Raw genomic sequence first — 19,951 nt, 5'->3', positions numbered from 1 at the left:
GGGCTGTATTTGTGTTGCGGTGTGAACTATCTTGACATCTTGACTCTTCGCTGGTTCACGTGATTGGGCTCTGCCGCTGTGGTCACCTGACTTGTTGTGTCGCTAAAAAGCAGAAATGGCTGCTCACCTGTCGTATGGGAAAGTGAATTTAAACATTTTGAGAGAAGCAGCACGGAAAGAGCTGCGGGAGTTTCTGGACAAATGTGCGGGAAGCAAGGTAATGAGCACAAAACACAACAATGAGACACGAGTGAAACCGTGACTGTCAAGCTAACATCTCCAGCCTCGGAGGTTCAGTATCAGCTGCAGATAAAATGAACCATGTTGCAGGCTGGTTTAAGATGTAACTATACGGCTGGTTTGGTGGCGCTAAGTATAGTTTGAACCATAATGTAGCTGCAGATCTACATGGTTGTAAGTTGTAGTCTCTCTCTCTCTCTCTATATATATAGTATATCAAGTTGACTATGTGACTATTAGCTAAATCATAATCACAGGTGATTTTGAAAGCAAACATTTCCACATACAGATAGCTCGTTTGTGAATGTCGTCTTTTTCCCTCTTCAGGCCATAGTTTGGGATGAATATCTGACGGGACCCTTTGGACTGATAGCTCAGTACTCTCTTCTGAAGGTAAGTGCCCCCAGTGCCCAGCTTTTGTTTCATAAAGTAGCAGCAGATAAGGTATCTGACTTCATCGTGTGTGACATAACCAAACACATGTATATTTCAGGAACATGAAGTGGAAAAGATGTTCACCCTCAAGAGCGGCAGGCTCCCCTCTGCTGATGTCAAAAACATCATCTTCTTTGTCCGTCCCAGACTGGAGCTCATGGACATCATCGCTGAGAATGTGTTCAGGTGCGTTTGTGTGTCTCGTTTTTACAAGCCACTAAAAAATCAGTGATGTCTCATAGTCAGATGTTAAGTAACTTCACACTTTTTGCTGCATCTTTAGTGAGGATAAGGCGCATTCGTCTCGAGATTTCCACATTCTGTTTGTGCCTCGGCGGAGCATCTTGTGTGAACAGCGGCTGAGGGAGCAGGGTGTGCTCGGCTCGTTCATTAACATTGATGAGTATATTCTGGACCTGATTCCCTATGATGGTGACCTGCTCTCCATGGAGTATGAAAGTGCCTTCAGGGTGTGTTCCACCTTTACGTACTATATACAATTCAGCCATTCTGCTGTTCTACAAATGAAGCATCTACTTTATGTGTTGTGAAGATTAGATTACAAAGGCTCAGCTATTCAAGAACAAAGAGAAGAAGAGGTGTGAGGAGGCAGTAGGTCCTGATGTGTCTAGGAGACGTGGCAGTAGTGTAGGCTGTTTAACAAGATCTTGGAGAGTGAGAGGATGTCTGAGGAATGGAGGAGCAGTGTGCTGGTGCCAATCTTTAAGAAAAGGGGAGCTGTGCAGAGCTGTAGCAACTACAGAGCAATAAAGCTGATGAGCTTATACAATGAAGTTGTGAGAAAGAGTAGTGGAAGCCAGACTAAGGGCAGAGGTGAGCATTTATAAGAAGCAATATGGCTTCACTCCTATAAAGAGGACAATAGATACAGTATTTGCTCTGATGATGCTGTTGAAGTACAGAGATGGGCAATGGGAAATGCACTGTGTCTTTGTAGATCTAGAGATCTTGTCTGAAGCAGCAGAGAAGTATGTTAAAGTAGTGCAGGACATGTGTGAGAGCTGTACGACGGTGGTGAGGTGTGCCGTAGGTGTGACAGAGCAGTTCAAGGTGAAGCTCTGAGCTCCTTCGTGTTCGCTCTAGTGATGGGCAGACTGACAGATGAGGTAAGACAGGAATCTCCATGGACTATGATGTTCGCGGATGACATTGTGATCTGTGGCGAGAGCAGAGACAGTAGCACTGAAGAAAAGACAGGAGGCAGAGTTGGAGGTAGCCAAGCTGAAGGTGTTGAGGTTCTCTTTGGAAGTGATGAGGATGGTTAGGATGAGGAATGATTCCATCAGAGTGTTCAGAGGAGAGATTGTGAACATAGCGGTAAACAGATGCTGAGGTTGGGGCTGCCAGGCAGGAGGTGTAGAGGAAACCCAAAGAGGGGATTTATAGATGTAGTGAGAGAAGATGTGAAGTTGGTTGGTGGGAGAGAAGAGGATGCAGAGGACAGGGTTAAATGGAGGCAGATGATTCACTGTGGTGACCCCTGAAAGGGAACAGCTGAATGGGAAAAACTGAATAAACACTGAACTTTTTGAAGGAAATATTGTAAATTTCACACCTCAATCTGACTGTCACAATATGTTCTCGATCTCTTTTCTCTCAAACAGGAGTGCTACCTTGAAAATGACCAAACAAGCCTTTACCACACAGCCAAAGGCCTCATGACCTTACAGGCACTGTATGGCACCATCCCACAGATATATGGAAAAGGAGAATGTGCACGGGTGAGTGTGATTCAAGGTTGAATAATTCAGCACAAAAAGATCATCACTCAGCAGCCAGGTGGATGAATTTGTTCTCTTCTTCTCAGCATGTTGCCAACATGATGCTGCGGATGAAGAGGGAGTTTGCTGGCACTCAGAATCAGATCCTACCTGTGTTTGATACTCTGCTCCTCCTGGACCGTAATGTGGACCTGCTCACACCTCTGGCCACACAGCTCACTTACGAAGGTCTCATTGACGAGATCTACGGAATCACTAATGGTTAGAAAACATCTCTCTGTTTATTTTCTGTATGTATAACCATGATAATAATGTAATTGTGCTGTTATAAAAACAAAGGGTGGTCCAAGGAATATTGTAGTGTTTGTCTGCTTTTGTTTTTTTACTTCCAAATGCCACCAGATGGGCTCTGTATTCTCCTCAAATGTCTGCACCCTACTTTTTAATCAAACATGTCTTTGTCATTTCCTCACAGGTTATGTCAAGTTGCCTCCTGAGAAGTTTGCACAAAAGAAACAAGGTGAAGCGAGTAAAGATTTACCCACAGAGCCCAAGAAGTTGCAGCTCAACTCAGCAGAGGAGCTGTATGCAGAAATCCGGGATAAAAATTTCAACGCTGTTGGAGCAGCACTCAGCAAGAAGGCCAAAATTATTTCTGCTGCCTTTGAGGTTAGTCTTGCACATTTGCCTGTTATGATTTGATTGTAGTGTAACATTTCTATTACTAAAATATTTAGAAATATTAATTGAAGTATTTCTTGTTTGTGTGCAAGACGTTGTAACTACATTTTAAATGATGTCGTCACAATGCCCGGCACTTCCAGGGAGCTGCATTAGATCTATTAAATCCAGTTTATCTGATGTGGTTGTAATCTCTGTGGCATTTTAAAGCAAAGGTCAAACCAGAAATCAGTGACACTAGGAAGTGGTGATAATCAATTAGAGATAAGTTAAAGTAGTAATTATTCAAGCACAATGTTTAACAAGACCAATAACATCCATCCTTATCAGCTCTGAAGCGGCATAACATACACATACACTACAAATCTTAGCCTGACTAGAAAACCTGCAGATGGACATATAGATGACACCTGAAAATGGGTTTATATTGAGTCAACAAATATAACTAAATAATGGGGAAACAATTCTCTAAAAGTCCAAAAATAAACATCACCACATGTTGTATTATTTTTAACACATCATGTCTTAACCTCATTCGTACATGTTAATTGTATGTCATGCCCAGACCTGCATTACTTCCACTTACTGATCTTCTGTATCATTGACCGATTGCTGTAGTTAAATTGCTTTTATAAATTTGGATTCCTTCTGTTGTGCTGCACAATCAAACATATTAACAGTTCAGCAAATAAAGTTTGTTTTAGTTGATTTGTTTGTTTGTTTGTTTGTTTCACAGGAACGCCATAATGCCAAGACAGTGGGTGAAATAAAGCAGTTTGTGTCCCAGTTGCCTCATATGCAGGCAGCACGAAGCTCGCTGGCTAACCACACCTCTATAGCAGAGCTGATCAAGGACATCACCAGTGCGTAAATAACCCCATATTTTCCCTATTTACCTGAATCTTATCTTAATCCATCTCATCCATTGTATTTAAAACAGATTCTGAGATCATATTCCATAATTACAAAATAAAGCTTTGTGGTTTCTAAAAACCTGCTGAGAGCCTCAAGGTCTGGGTTGTTTTTATATGATGATGATGATGATGATGATGATGATGATGACGACAACGACGACGACAACGAAATGCTTTATTGATCCCCTTGGAGAAATATTAGGGTCATTTATCAATTTCTGGTTTAAATGATTATAGTTAACTGTACTTTTTCAATTGTTTTTGCTTCTCAGATTAATTGATTATGCAGTGATTAAAAACTAAATTAAGGATCTCCTGTTTCAGCATCTGAGGCATTCTTTGATAACCTGACAGTGGAGCAGGAGTTCATGACTGGAGTTGAGACAGACAAGGTATTCTACTACCCTTTACCATCTGTTCAAAGCTCAGTGATGACAGATATATTGTTTCAATTTAATTTCCCTAATCATTAATATTTTAAACTGAAAGAAGAAGAAGAAATGTTTAGCTTTTGTGACAGTGGTTTCAATTTGGATTAAGCTACTAGTATACTTAATATCTGTGGGTACACTACATTTGTGAATTGCTGGTTTGTTATCCAGGTGAACACATATATAGAAGACTCCATTGCCCAAAAGGATCCACTGATCAAGATTCTGCGTCTGGTGTGCATGCAGTCTGTCTGCAACAATGGCCTCAAACAGAAGGTGCTGGACTACTACAAGAGGGAGATTCTTCAGGTATAGTCCAAGATTAAATGATGCATCTTTGGTGATTTTATATCTGTTGTTTCAAGAAAGAAAAATAGTGTAAAGATTTTTTTAAATCAAGTTTTGAATAATGAAAAGTGACTTTTTTTTATCTCTTTTGTGAAGACCTATGGTTATGAACACATACTAACACTGAACAACCTAGAGAAGGCGGGTCTTCTGAAGCCACAGACAAGCTCCAGAAATAACTACCCCACTATTAGAAAAACTCTTAAACTGTGGATGGAGGATGCCAATGAACAGGTACAAGACTATATGAAAGAAAGACATTATAAAGAAAGAAGTATTAAACCCATGTGCTGAGGAGGTTCTGGACCTCTCTGACTGTGTGTTTTTTTTTTTTGTATTCCCTCAGAACCCCAATGACATCTCATATGTGTACAGTGGCTATGCTCCTCTAAGCATTCGACTGACCCAGGTGTTGGCCAGGCCTGGGTGGCGTAGCATTGAAGAGGTGCTAAAGATGCTTCCAGGCCCGCACTTTGAGGAGAGACAGCAGCTGCCTGCCGGGCTTCATAAGAAACGTAAGGACACATACAAACTAGGTCTGCTGTTTGCCCTGCTGCTCACTCAACAGAATAAAAGTAAATGACCTCCTGCTTGCATGTAGATAAGACACAGGGTTTGTGTCTGTGGCAGATTGATGGCACAAAGCTGACAATAGCACATAACTGTCAGTGTCTGTTTTTTTGTTTTGTGTGTGTGGAGAAAAGAAGGGGTAGATAAATGCATACTGTGTTTGATTTGTCAGTGATCACGAATGTTTTCTTTCTGTTTTCCTCCATCTTCTCCAACTGGCAGTAGTAGGTGTTACTCTGATGTAAATAATGGATTCAATTACATGGTCAATTTGAAATGTGCTAATTAGAACACGGTTTGGGCATTAGACAGTTCACTTGTTTCTACATGCCTGCCCTAGATTAGATTTTAAAAGGTGATAATAGAAGACTTTAATCTAGGGGGAGGGTGACAGCTAAATTAGTGTTTTCACATTTCAAAATATGGTGCTTTCACAGAAGGGACTTGGAGCTCTTTTACATTAGGTAGCATTTAAATTTCATGGATTTAACATAAGAGGGAAATAAAGACAAAATAAGGATTAAGTATCCATCCTGTTTCCACATACACATAGTTTCCACTTTTTACATATTTAGCTTTTACATGTTATTTTTCCTTTTGCTGTCCTTCAGGCCAGCAGGGGGAGAATCGAACAACACTGGTGTTCTTCCTCGGTGGAGTGACGTACGCAGAAATAGCCGCTCTGCGTTTCCTCTCGCAAATGGAAGACAGCGGGATGGAGTACATTATAGCCACCACAAAACTCATAAACGGTACAACGTGGATCAAATCCCTCATGGACCGGCCTGAATCTCAGACCCCCTGAGTCACCTGGATGTACACCTGGCCACATCAAACACCCCATTCATCACATAACCTCAGCTGCTGCTTCTGTGTCTATGTCAGTGCATGGCAGGTGTTTCATTGATGTTTGAGCAACAGGCCTTTTTAATGGTTCCCGGTGGGGTTTTCTTGAAAACAAAGTTACCTTCACATTCAGTGATACTAACCCATATTTGTAGAGTGTGCCTTTGAGGCCTGATGCATCTCCTATCATATGTCATGAACATTTGAAAAGCTGACTTTTTGTTTGAATAGTCATCCACAAGTTACACAAGTAAAATTTTCCAGTCCTTGATTTGCTCCCAGAAAATATGACATAAAGCTGGTTTCCTGCTACTGTACATATGTATGTATGTATGAATAAAATCGTTTGGATGTTTGTAATGTCCTGTATAAGATGATTAACGAGTCACTTTGACTTTAATTTTGTGAAGGTTTTTGCAGGCAGTTTTCTTTTTTGTGCAGCTTTAGCTGGAATAAAAATAGGTAAATAAAATCTTGTCTGACTGAAATTAGTCTCATTTTAGTAGTATTATTTGGTCATGTGGGAAGCCGTTTTTTTGCAATTGTTAAGTAGATAGTTTTTGGAAATTGATGGTGATCAGGGAGAACAGATGAAAGGCGGGGAGGGCAGTGTATCCATCAGCAGTGGTCCAGCTCTCTGAAGGAGCAATTAGCGCAGTAACAGGCCTCCAGATCAGCCGATAATGGCCCCTGCTGTCTGGAAAGCTCAGCGCATGGCAGCCCATGATTTGACAGCGGAGGACACTGATTGAATTAGGAGGCCATTTGCTCCATGTTCCGGTAGAGTATAACTGTGCTGCATGAGGGTGTTTGATCTGTGTTTCACTCAATACTGTCTCCGTGCCTTACACGACGAACACTGGGAGACCCGCTGACAGCACTTGGATATTTTGGGGAACTATTATCAGTTTAATCTATGTTCATTTCCTCCACGTTGATTGGCTAGAAGACTTGGAAACTGCTTCGACTGACTAAATGGGAAAATATTTAAATCTGTAAATTTTGCTTGACAAACTAAATCTTACACTCCAGTTTCACAGGAGCAGGTGCACTGTAGACTTGAACTCCCATTAGATCAGTCCCAGGGGATTCAGATCCTTGTGATCAGTTATTGCCTTTGGCTCCTCCTGTGCAATAAGGGGTTGAGCCGTTCTACGCAGCACACAACAACTTGGACTTCAGGGCTGAAAGCACAGGAGCCCTGTTCAGCTCCTGTCTTGCTCCAACAACACTAAGGTATGACTGGTTCTTGTTTTACATTATAGAAATCAAATATTGTTGTTGAGATGAATGCTTCAGTTTTGTCTTTACTTTAAACCTTTACCAGGACAGTATGAACACTCTACATGACATAGTATTAGTATTGCTTTTTAGATGTGAGACTTGAGCAAAATGTAGCGAAATACTTACTAAACTAAAATATACTAAAAATACTCTGTTTTCCGTGTTACTTAACATTTGCATGTACTAAAATATCTGAAATCTTGAAAGAACATGTAATGCTAAAACACTGTTTTGTTTGCAACTACACACAAACACAGGAGATCAATACTGAAGTCACTTACTGTAAGCTATTTTAGAAATAAATTTTTAATGCTGCTATCGTGGTGATGTGGCTTACTTGAGTGATACAAGACTAAAAACAAATCTGTCTGTACTTCTAATGTCCATGAACACATTTTATGATACAAGAAACATTAAGGATAATATTGGATATAATAACAGTTGTTTTTCTGTGTAGTCTAAATCTGACAAATGTGTGTTTACAGAATGGGGAGAGGCGAGAATATGGGACACTTGGCTCAACCGGGTCGGAGGCAGAAGACGCAGCAAGAGCCTCTGTTTGTGGAGCCCTTGTTAATCCGATTCCTCCGGACATTCAGGGAAATCCTCAAATTCGTTCTCTTCAGCTACACTGTGCTGTTTGGTGCTTTGCTCCTTGCCAGATGGACCACTTACTTCATGGTGGGAAAGTGAAAGCAAAGCTGAAGAATGAGCTTGTTCTCTCGGACTTAGAGTGTGAAGTTGCAGACCTTCTTGGGATTTGTGGCCTATGCAGTTCCTATAAGTTATCATTGTCTTCATAATACAACAACAGCTGGAGTGTTTTTTTGTTGATTCACACTCTTCAGTAGAGCTCACGGCTTTTGTGCATTTCTTTTCCACACAGAGGATTGTGGGCATATAGAGCAGCTCTACAGTGAAACTCACTCTAAGCCAGTTTGCATCAGAAGTGTTTGTTTACCGTCTTTAAATGTGCAATCTAGAAACTGTGAATTGTGATCTGCTGAAGTGAAAAATGGCCGAAGTGAAGTTAGTGAACATATAACATGTTTGTATGATTGTGCAGCATTCAAAATTGTATTCTTGATTTATAAAAGCTTTAAGGCTGTTTTTTTTTTTTTTTTTTTGTTTGTCTTTGGGAAGCACATATAAAGTTCAACAACAAAAAACAAAAAAAAAAAACCGTTCAACAGCGTTTCAGCAGTGATTACTTGAGTGAATACTTGTGCTGCTAATTTCTCCTGAATTAATTAGGGAGACACAACTGACCTTCAGACAGGACCCTGTGAAAATGGGAAAAGCTGACTCAGCAGGCAGGTATAGTGGACTCTGAGAGGGTCAGATCGGCACATTGCAGAATTAAGATGCTTGATTTAAATTAGGGTTAATTTAATAAAATAAAACAATATGATTAAAACTCAATCATACACACAGTAGGCAGAGGATGAGAGGGTGTTATTCCACCTTTTTCATTTAGCACATGTAACAGTAGGAAAAGCACAGGTATCAGGTATTAGTCAGTATGCTCCACAGGGGCCAGGCCCTAATTTCTGTCATGGTTAAATTCAGTCATGTTGGACTCTGAGCTTTTCAGAGGAAGTGCCACCATTGTAATGAGTCCCTGTCATGCTGTGTCCTGTTTGACTGACACAATGACAATGTTACTAATTTAATTTGACAAAACACATTAGATGATCAGTATCAAAGGTTTTAGACTCAAACTTAGGAATTTAAACCCTGTTTAAATAATTATTCAGTTACGTAGTAATTAAAACGTAAATAAACTTCCTAAATATAACTATAACTCTAATTTACCCTGCGTTGTGGGTTAGTTCGATTTCGTCACCGACACAATGTACACGGGCGGGGCTTTTTTTTTTAAAAAACCATTCCGGGTTTTTGTAAAAAAAAAAAAATAAAATAAATCCTTAACTTTTAATTGAAAATCACACTCGTTGTAAGTCAATTCACGACGTCTGATGTGAGAACACGCTGAAGCTACATGCTGATGGCGGTCCAGGACATTTCGCGGGGCTCCGTAGCCGCTCTCTCCGTCTGATGCGTGCTGAGCGCCGCCCGAGTTGCGCCATTTTGAAAGTGTAATTCTGGGAGAGGCAGAGACGAGGGAAATCTCAAAGTAGAGTGCAAAGTCTAAAAGCGACTACTGGACGGGGCAGTTGACTTTCTTTGACTGGACTCATTCGTGCTGTTTACACCAACCGTGCTGAGGACTTGTGCTGCTCTCAGGAGTTCCCGGCAACACTCCCAGCCTCGGTCCTCCCCTGCTCCTCGGTCAGAACCGCCCAGCCTATCCGGGTCAGCACCGCTCCAGTCCAGGGCCCGAGCCCGCTGCAGACACCCTCTCAGACTGAGTCGCTCACCATGGCAGGTAAATATGGAGAGCAAAGACTGTCAGAGACGTAATTATGATTGAACCGCTTAGTTGTGCAGCACAGATGATGTCTGCCTCTCACATACAGCGGTTAACAAACACATGCTAGCTAGCGAGCTAGGCTACCTCCAAGATGCTATTATGCGCCTCTGACGGTGTGAAAATGAGCGTTTACGGCAGCAAACATGCTTTAACTATTTCTCCCGACTGAGAGATTTGCAGTACAAATGATGACGTGTAAGTAATATGAAGTCACGTTTGGTTGTGTTCTCCCACTGCTCATTTGAGCTAAGTTAGCACTGCGCTAACGCGTGTAAAGTTGTCTCCGATGGTGGCGTGTTAAAACTTGGGATTGTGTTTTGTGCAGGGGCCGGTGGTGGGAACAGTGATGTGCAGTGGTGCTTTTCCCAAGTCAAAGGTGCAATAGACGATGATGTCGCTGAAGGTAAGTTAAGTGCACGTAGTTGCCAACATGCGCCGTCTCTTAAACTGTGCATCCTTGTTTTGAGGTTAGCATTATTGCCAGCGTTATCTTACACGATTGACTGATGTTTTAGAGCCTTAGAGAGTTTGTCCTTTTTCATAGAAGTAAGTGTTTTGCCCTATCCCACTTCACAGCATTCATCTATTTTGGAAATTGTTGAGTTTTTGAAAATGGTGTGTTTGATATAATTATGTTGAGCATAATGTAGCAGGTTTTTGCTTCTGCAGAAAAGGGGCATTTTGTAAACAAGTGGGAAGTTTAAGAAGCAATGTGTGATTTTTATTTTTTTATTAATGTCATCCTTTCAGAGGGTTTGGTTGGCCTAATTGATTTAATTTCTGGTGTTTAAAGCATGACACAAAATGAAATGAAATCATTAAAATCTTGACAGCAAAGTGTCTCTGCAGTTTACATTTATAACAGATGTTATTTAACTATTTTCTAACAAATGATAGTTCCTAATTCCCACGCTGATGGCATGTCTGTTATCCTGACTAACTTGCAATTTGTGTCTGGAAAGATGCTTTGCTATTGCAAATGGCTACTATTGGGTGTAAGTGAAAACATGTTTTCATCAAAACATGTGATTTGGATGAGCCCTTACAGTACCATGGCTAATTTTATCATAGTGCAAAGGTTTAATTAATCCAGAAAAGGACAAATTTAGGAAGGATAGTTTTTTTAAGTCGTTATCTACTGAAAGTCCAGTGGTGGATTGTAACTAAGGCTTCTCCCATTGTCCAGTGAGTAAATTTACAGGTGTCCTAAACACACATGTTCACTGTACTCAGTGGACTTTTTGTGTGTAGAGGACTACACAGCTGTTTACAGTAAGCTTTGAGAATCTGATAAGTATAAATGTGAGCCTCACCTTCTGTCTATCTATACATAAGTTGAAAACTGCAGTAGTGTATGTCGTAGTTTTATTTGTCTTGTGAAATACTCACTTCACTCTGCCCTCTTTTGTCTGTTTATTTATAAGAGTTTGTGTGGTGTCACATTGTGTCAGGCACTTTGTGTGCTATGTTAAGAAATGAACAACACCGTAGTCTATATTAAGGATTGCACTAGCTTAGAATAGTGCCAGCCTGCAACCAGGGATTGATTGTTGAATGAGAATGCATGTCTTTGAAAAGTGCTGACTAGCTGTAAATGCCATCTATTTGTCCCTCCTAAGTGTTTAGCACACTGTAGTGTCTGTAAATATAAATGTACGTCACTGCTTCGTTGTGTGTTGAGTCTTTACAGGTGGACAAAACACAAGCAAGAGTACAATATAGTTAATGTTGTTGGAAGATTTTATGCAACATTGAGAGGGAATTAATCTTTTAACCAGAAAAGCCTTTTAAACGAGTGCAAAATGTTTTCATATTGAACGCTTCTTGGGCTTCCTACTACATTATCAAACTGGGCTTTATAATAAGATTTTTTTTTTAAATTATGTTTTCGTTGCACTATATTTTTAACAGCTGACATCATATCTACGGTTGAATTCAATCACTCTGGGGAGCTGCTAGCCACTGGTGATAAAGGGGGTCGCGTTGTCATCTTTCAGCAAGAGCCAGAGGTAACTAAAATTTATTTGGATAAACTGTGCACTTACTATTGTTTACATTTAATAAACTCATAGCTTGATAAAACGACTTGTCCATTTGACAAAATTCATAATTAAAGCGTAATGTGACATATGAAATTATACATGAGCTGAAACTCAAAGTGTTGGTGCAACATTGGTCTGTTTCTCTCATAGTAATACTTATAGTAATAATTATAGAAATTATGTCTAATCTGTGTTCTGTCGTCATTTAGAGTAAGAATCAACCACTGTGCCGAGGAGAGTACAATGTTTACAGCACCTTCCAGAGCCACGAGCCTGAGTTTGACTACTTGAAAAGCCTCGAGATCGAGGAGAAGATCAACAAGATTCGATGGTTGTCTCAGAAAAATGCTGCACAGTTCCTTTTGTCTACAAATGGTTAGTAAACCACTGCCTTCCAATTTAACTGATTCTCATTTAGCAATATTAAACTGAAGCCTTCCTACTTGTCCTTTCGAGACACCATTTGGCAGCAACTTTACACAGTTTCTTTTGTTACTGATGAAGTTTTTCATCTATTTTTTATTTGCAGACAAAACCATAAAGCTGTGGAAAATTAGTGAGCGGGACAAGAGGCCAGAGGGCTACAATTTGAAAGAAGAAGATGGACGATACAGAGATCCCAATACTGTCACAGCACTGCGAGTGTGTATAAAGTGCTTTATACATGTAGATATTCAATAATGTCGGATTTGTTTTATTTAATGGTTGAGACCTAATTGGAAAGCTGAGAAAACACAATTTTCATTAGTTGAAACAAACTTTCATATGCTTGGTTCTCATAGCTATCCACGAGTCACTGTGGCCTTTGAGTTGTAATGTTCTACCAGCAAAAGCACAGGTGAACCTGATAATCAGAATCAGTTTTATTAGCCAAAGTGTAAGTTAAGAGTGTGTTTGTTCACCAAACACATCATAGATAGTGGCATTACATTTACTTTTCACTGTTTGTAGTTTCTGGTTTTCTGTGTAAATTGATCATGAAGGTTCATCTGATCTTCACCAAAGATCATGAATGTTTGTTTTATTAGTTTAGAAATATTGTGTTTGTTGATATTTGTGGCTTTGGTGAAACATGACAAACATTCATTCTATTCAGACTATTTATGCAGAAAACTAGGATGTTGCAGACTTTGCCATTATCCTTTCTTGTAAGTTAAGAATGGGGAAAAAAAAACCTTAATAGTTTTCAAATATGCAAGATGGTCAGAATTGTAAAAATTACTGTAAGAATGAAGCACTTATAAAATTAAAATATGTCCTTAGCAGTGAAAAAGGGAATAAGGTATAAAAACTATTGACAGGTGCAAAATTTACACATCACGAGTAGCCCTTAATTATGTTGTTTACATTATACACTTTCAATTGTGTACATGTACCATCGTATCTAAAATGACAGAGCAGAGATTAAATAAGAGCAATCTAACAGGAGCTTAACGTCTTAGCTGCCATCTGAGGCACCGTGATCAGTCATAACATCAACAATATTTTACTGACAAAATGTAAATCAAAATGTCATCTCTGACAAAGGTCTACTCAGTTTAACAGCCTAACCTGCTGCACTCACACAATACCTTTCTTTCCTTGTTTATAAGACAGTTGACTGTTACTGTTTGGATCAGATCTGAAAAATGGAAACGTACAATGCTTACATCTGTGTATGTCTTCATAAATTCCATAGGAACTATACATGGTGATTGAACAACAACGCTGTGTTTGCCGTGAACATGATTTGAGTGCTCTTCTAACCATGCTCTTCTCCACAGGTACCAGTATTCAGGCCCATGGACTTGATGGTGGAAGCCAGCCCTAGACGAGTGTTTGCAAATGCTCACACCTACCACATCAACTCCATCTCAGTCAACAGTGATTGTGAAACCTACTTGTCTGCAGATGACCTGCGCATTAACCTGTGGCATCTAGAGATCACTGATCGCAGCTTTAGTATCCTTTATTTTTTAATTCCATTTACTTGCTATCTTCTATACCAATTTCTACACTATATAGGTTGATTTATTTCATCGTATTTATTCACAGAGATTTAAAACAGTGACATTTTTTGGAAGAAAGGTTTCAAATGTAAGGGCTACACACTGTACTGAGAATTGTCTAAATTTTCTCAGTCATCCAGGTCATGTTTCTCCCAACAACTGCTGTGTCAGTGGCGTCTGGACTTGCTTTAACTTCACTTCTTGAGCGAACAAAGCCTTCTGGATGGAAGCGGATATGAAACGTCTTCATAAACATAAATGTCCAGTTGCTACTGAACGGCATTTTCTGGGATTTAACAGCTACTGGGAAATGTAACATATCAGGCCAAAGCTGTTGTGTGTTCTTATGATTGTTTCTAAGCAATAATTTGTTGCTTTTGTTTTGCCCAATATGATAAACTAATATAACCATAAATTAAGTTTGTAGAGTGTCAGTTTAAATTGTGTTGAGCCCTGAACTTGACTTCTTCAGATATCGTTGACATTAAACCAGCCAATATGGAGGAGTTGACAGAGGTGATCACTGCAGCGGAGTTCCACCCCAACCAATGCAACACTTTTGTCTACAGCAGCAGCAAGGGCACCATCCGTTTGTGTGACATGAGAGCATCAGCTTTGTGCGACAAGCATGCCAAACGTAAGTCGAAGCTTTTTATGGTGTGTGCCTACTGGGAAGCGGTTTACTTTAGTGGAAAGTAGCCAAATCATCCAGACCAACTGGGAGGCCAGTGTTTCTGTAAAGGGCTAAAGTTTGTTAACTAACATGCATGTTGACTAGAAAGATTAAAGATTGTAGGTTTTCTAACATCTGAGCTACAACAGTCTGTTAAGAAATTAGCTTTAACCTAGTTTACATTTTTTTGAGACGTTTTAATCAGTGAAGTGTCATATACTCGTGAGTTGTTAGGTGTTTTGAAAGATTATTAATTATTATGACCAAGGCTTTGATTTTAATGAGGATCAGTGCTAGGACAGACATGTTGGACCACACAAGGCACATTTGCAAAGGCATGCACTTTGCTGAAGACAACTGCCACAGTCCTGTGAGCTTAGCTGTTTTGTTAAAGGAAAAAAGAGGGAGAATTAGAAAATGAGTATTCAGACAAGTGCTCAGTAGATATCAATTAAATCCATCTATGCAAAAGATGTGAGTCAGAACATGCTAACAGTATCCACTCTTTTCTTCTCTAAGTGTTTGAAGAGCCAGAGGATCCAAACAATCGCTCCTTCTTTTCTGAAATCATTTCATCCATCTCTGATGTAAAGTTCAGCCACAGTGGGCGCTATATGATGACCCGCGACTACCTGTCTGTCAAAATCTGGGATCTCAACATGGAGACACGGCCAGTCGAGACATATCAGGTATCTAACTGATTTTATGCCATAAACTATTTGGCTTTTTTTGCAGCGTAATGTGAAGCTTACAGTCATTCTACTGGCTCTCCACAAGAGGGAGCTGGTTTGCAGGAGTCATAACACGTGTCATACAATTCAGTTTTAACTGGTGGATAATAGTTGATCGTAACTCCATCTTTTCATTTAATAGGTGCACGAATATCTCAGGAGTAAGTTGTGTTCACTGTATGAGAATGATTGCATCTTCGACAAGTTTGAGTGCTGTTGGAACGGGAATGACAGGTGAGCACATACATGTCGGGTCAGTGTATGTTTGGATACAGATGAATTATTTTTCCATTTGTCAGAGTCATGTTCAGTTTCTTTGATCTGCCTTTGTTTCTCCTTACACATTGAAAACATATGACACATTAAAATATTCTGAGTTGAGCTTTCTTTGACACAACTCAACCCAGCAACACTGGTCTTATCACTTCAGTGGGGGTTATCTGCTCCGTGCAGAGCGTGAGGCTGCACGTGAGGGGTATTCTGTATGTGCACTTTTTGATTCATTATTGTGTCATCATTATAATGTGGTTTACCTATTCATACCTTGGATCTCTGCAGTGTTGTGATGACCGGCTCCTACAACAACTTCTTCAGGATGTTTGACAGAGGTTACCGGCAGGACGTGACCCTAGAAGCGTCACGGGAAAACAGCAAACCTCGATCAGTCCTGAAACCTCGCAAAATAAGCACAGGTGGGAAGCGCAAAAAGGACGAGATCAGTGTAGACAGTCTGGACTTTAACAAGAAGATCCTCCACACTGCGTGGCATCCTCTGGACAACATCATTGCTGTGGCCACCACCAACAATCTGTACATATTCCAGGAAAAACTGAACTAGCATTTGTCAAACCGTTCAGCTCCCAGTTTTTGCTTGAGCCCCACTGCTCTGATGAACACATACAAATCTGTTTTTGGCTAAATCCCGAAGTCTTGATATGATCTGCCCTTGGTGGCTTTTGGTTTTGAATGTGACTTTCTCAACAACAAACACAGGCATTAACAGTACATTCAAGCAGGCCCTCACAATTACAGTTTCCATGTATGTGTTACAAATATAAACATGCAAGGTTTGTAGATCTTATTTCTGGACCTTTGCTGTCATGAATTACCTTCAGTAGGAGCACTCCATTCACCAAGCTACTGTTTGCAACTCCACTACATCCCAGACCAAAGGGAAAATGTGTTTAATACACACATATGGCTAATTTGTCTCTTTATTCTTTTGTGCCATCGTGACATGATTCGTTTGTATGTCATAACTACGAGTTGTTAAGTTTTTGTAGCTACCGTGTTTTATTAGTTTGAAATTCTTTCTACTGTTTGTCTTTCTGTCACCACGTTCCTTATCATACTGGCCTGGAAAACACTGCTAATACAAGCTGTCAACACTCCAAATTTGCCCCAAGTGTTTGTCAAGTTGCCAAGTTACTCACCATTTTTATTAATGTACACTGTGGTTAATCTGTTAAAGGACTATTCTAGTATTTTTATCATGTTCTAGCTCATTTACAAATAGTGTAGAACTTATTACTGCTAACCTTTGTCAGCAACACACCAATTGTTGCTACATCAAATTTTAAATTTTGAGGCAGCAATTTGTTTACACTGATTTCTCTGCAGTAAGAAAGCCAACTTATTAGACATGTAGTCTGTTTCAGTCCTGTTGTCTTTGATTAAGTCAAAGTAATTACAAGCAAGACAACTTGGTGTATTGAAGGATACTGTGATACATGACCTGTAAAAGTAAGTTAATTAAAGCTACAGTATGCAACTTTTGGGAAACAAGCTAGCTGTACCATGAGGCTCAGAATGAATCAACTCTTCTTTCTTTCTCCCTGCGTCTTTGTGCTGAGCCCCACTCGAAGGCCTTTACAGGTGAATATCTCCACTGCCTGGTTGTTCAGTGAGTCACAGAAGCCTTTGACAGCACTTGTGAATTAAAATACATTTTGGAGCATATTTCCTCTATAATTGTAAGAAAAAAGTTTTACTGTAGCTTTGATATCAGCTTTTTAAATGCAGAAAATGAAACCTTTTCTTGACATTTTTCTTCTAGATTAGAGTCCCTGTTACAATAGCTTGTATATCAAATGGCTTTGAAATGGCATAAGCTCGAAACTGTATGCTGGAGTGTCTTGAACATAAGAATATCAGGTTTTTAAAACAGCGCCCGGCCTCACTTAAACCTCACAATGTTCGCTGAGATGGACAGTTTATCTCAGTCTGTCTTCAAGCTTATAGGTTGGTTTTCAGATTAAATGTAGGAGAATTGTCAGCAGTAATGTGTATATAACTTATAGTTAATGGGCTAAAGCATGATTTTCTTTTCTTTTTTTTTTTAGTCTTTTAGCATGTACACTAGTATGATGTGCCCACACTTCAGATCGTGGTTTAGGGAGTTGAGTTGGGGGGGCTTGTCAAGCCAAAGTAGCCAGTCGTACACACCCTGAAGTCAGAGTCCTTCTTGACCTGTCACTCTTGCACATGTGTGGACCACCATATAATGCTCAGGACAATAGCTTCTGTACATGGAAGGGCATGAAGGTGTGATGTGGCCTAATTTTCTTTTAGTCTGGCACCAAATTGGAGTGCTGCTACCAGGTTCCCCACAAAGCCTGTTGTGTTGTTGCAGATTGATCGCTTAACTGTCTAGGTGTAGTTTCAATTTAGATCTTTTTTTTTTTGTATGTTTTGTACTGTACCTGATAAATTAAGAATCACTATAGCTGATTTATTTTTTATATAAATTAAGGTAATAGGATTACAGTCAGATCACTGTAGTTACTTTATTCTTTCGCTGTCTATCTCAGACTCACTGTAGATGGAGGGTTGCCTGACCAGGTAACCTTTTCTTCTTTTCTTTTTTTTTTTTCTTCGTGACTTTGGGATATTTCGTTTATTCTGGGAGGTATTTGTTTGAAAGATACTTTTTGTGACATCAAGGAAGTGTGTCCTCTCTGATGTTGGATGTCCAAAGAAAAGTATTTTCAGGTGTCAGTATCTTTGTAGTCATAAGCACTATAACAGGTTATTATAATTTTATTTTTTTAATTTGGGTGACTGTAGCTGATATTTGTGTAAAACTTTTTTGGACAGTTGGATTCTGAGTTAATTTGGGTCTTTTTGTTCTGTTTATGTGCCATGGTTTTGTTGACGAGTCGGTGTGTGTGCTATGAAAGTACAGGCCCTTTTGGGTCTAAATGGGAAAGGCATTTTAATCAAAGTTTAATGTTACAACAGTTAAATTGAGGTCTCTCTAACGCTAGTCAAGCCAATTGACTAGGCAGAGTTACTAATTTTGAGTTATTGTATGAAATGCTTCTCTCTTCTGTGATGCAGGAATAGCTCTTCTGTACAGTCTTTCTGTTTATTTTTAAAGGAGCACTTGGTTTGCACGTTTTGCAGATGATTGTTTTATGAAAGTGGTCATTATTGACTGTAATGAACATGGGACATCTCTAGCTCTTAACTGCTGTTCCTCTGCTACACTATGCTCTGTGCTGCCAGTTCTCCTCTGGAGTTAACAGATGGATTATAGCACATGTTTCCACTTTATTAAAATGATGTGTTGACAGATAAAGCCATTAAATCAGGACATGAAGCTTATTGGTCCATTGGATCATATTTATGTTAGAGAGAAGTGATTTCCAGTCACTAGGAAGCCACCAAAAATAACCACCAGTTTCCATATGTGGTGTTAAGCTACTGTTGGGTGTCACTCTCTCAGGGCTCTGGGTAATGTTCTCTGCTGGTGAGACACTTTAATCAGTTTTTTCCTGTTTGTTTTTATTTTTCAACCTATTTGAAACATTACTTGTTGTTTGATGTGAGATTGTGTGAGGGTCTTTCAGTTCATTATCCTCATGTCATATGTATAAATCTGTTATTATATGGCACCTTTGTCCCATTCCATGGTCAAGGATGAGCCAGTTAGCCAACAATCACCAACGAGAGTTGTCCATTGAAAATATGAATCAGCCACATCCTGCCATGCACTCAAGGGAAGCATTTACTCACTGTTCTCACAACCTGTTTAAAAATGTGAACAAATCTGTACTAATAGTATCAGGTCATAACGGGCGATTTTCCTTTGTGAAATAACGTTAACATTTTAAAACATCAAACCATCTTGACAGACACCACAGACATTGTCATCATGGTTTGCATGAGTGTCAACACACTGATCTTTATCTAATTTCCCCTCATCTTGTCTTCATAGCTGTTGTTCAAGGCTATGTGTGAACCACCAAGACATTCAGAAGAACCCAATTGCCTTTCTTATTGCATTAACAAGAAAGAAGATAATCAAGTATGTTTCTTGTACTTTCTGGCTTGCCAGACAGGAGACTGCTCAGGGGAATTTACTGCTGCTTTGTGGGCAAAAGCCTGTACCTTCATGAAAGCAGCTTTTTGGGATAGACCACCTTATTTACAGACAGACCTTATCTTTTTATTATTATTTACTTTTTATTAATATTTCTGTAATGGCTTTTGAACAGGAGCTGTCGGTGAACTAAATGGCTCTACATACAAGATCATGAAATCACCAGGAAGCTGTCTAAATTGGAGTTATGAGGTTTTTCCACTTGCAG

General features: G+C 39.6%; 2 protein-coding genes across 2 annotated transcripts; both read left to right on the top strand.

Moving 5' to 3' along the window:
• The first annotated feature begins 84 nt into the window (after positions 1-84).
• On the top strand, positions 85-6,673 carry vps33a (VPS33A core subunit of CORVET and HOPS complexes). The gene is made up of 13 exons (XM_026344034.1): positions 85-217; positions 568-633; positions 734-861; positions 959-1,145; positions 2,301-2,417; positions 2,504-2,678; positions 2,893-3,086; positions 3,835-3,961; positions 4,337-4,404; positions 4,615-4,752; positions 4,888-5,025; positions 5,138-5,306; positions 5,973-6,673. The coding sequence occupies exons 1-13, from the start codon at positions 116-118 to the stop codon at positions 6,164-6,166; spliced, it is 1,803 nt and encodes a 600-aa protein (XP_026199819.1). The 5' UTR covers positions 85-115; the 3' UTR covers positions 6,167-6,673.
• Positions 6,674-9,527: 2,854 nt separating this feature from the next.
• ppp2r2aa (protein phosphatase 2, regulatory subunit B, alpha a) lies at positions 9,528-17,594 on the top strand. The gene is made up of 10 exons (XM_026343401.1): positions 9,528-9,880; positions 10,251-10,328; positions 11,837-11,934; positions 12,177-12,342; positions 12,497-12,609; positions 13,731-13,908; positions 14,428-14,592; positions 15,148-15,317; positions 15,502-15,593; positions 15,918-17,594. Exons 1-10 carry the CDS (start codon positions 9,874-9,876, stop codon positions 16,195-16,197), a joined length of 1,347 nt encoding a protein of 448 aa, XP_026199186.1. The 5' UTR covers positions 9,528-9,873; the 3' UTR covers positions 16,198-17,594.
• Positions 17,595-19,951: the final 2,357 nt, after the last annotated feature.

The sequence above is a fragment of the Anabas testudineus genome, chromosome 9, assembly GCF_900324465.2.
Source record: "Anabas testudineus chromosome 9, fAnaTes1.2, whole genome shotgun sequence".
Taxonomy (NCBI): domain Eukaryota; kingdom Metazoa; phylum Chordata; class Actinopteri; order Anabantiformes; family Anabantidae; genus Anabas; species Anabas testudineus.
The sequence above is the reverse complement of the archived record's forward strand: the minus strand, read 5'-3'. Positions and strand labels throughout refer to the sequence as shown.

Excerpts from the sequence above, each read along its gene's own strand:
- vps33a (XM_026344034.1), top strand. The coding sequence starts at position 116 with ATGGCTGCTCACCTGTCGTATGGGAAAGTGAATTTAAACATTTTGAGA. Across the intron at positions 218-567 it reads ACAAATGTGCGGGAAGCAAG|GCCATAGTTTGGGATGAATA; the intron begins GTAATGAGCACA and ends TTCCCTCTTCAG. Across the intron at positions 862-958 it reads ATCGCTGAGAATGTGTTCAG|TGAGGATAAGGCGCATTCGT; the intron begins GTGCGTTTGTGT and ends CTGCATCTTTAG.
- ppp2r2aa (XM_026343401.1), top strand. Across the intron at positions 12,343-12,496 it reads GTTCCTTTTGTCTACAAATG|ACAAAACCATAAAGCTGTGG; the intron begins GTTAGTAAACCA and ends TTTTATTTGCAG. Across the intron at positions 12,610-13,730 it reads ATACTGTCACAGCACTGCGA|GTACCAGTATTCAGGCCCAT; the intron begins GTGTGTATAAAG and ends TCTTCTCCACAG.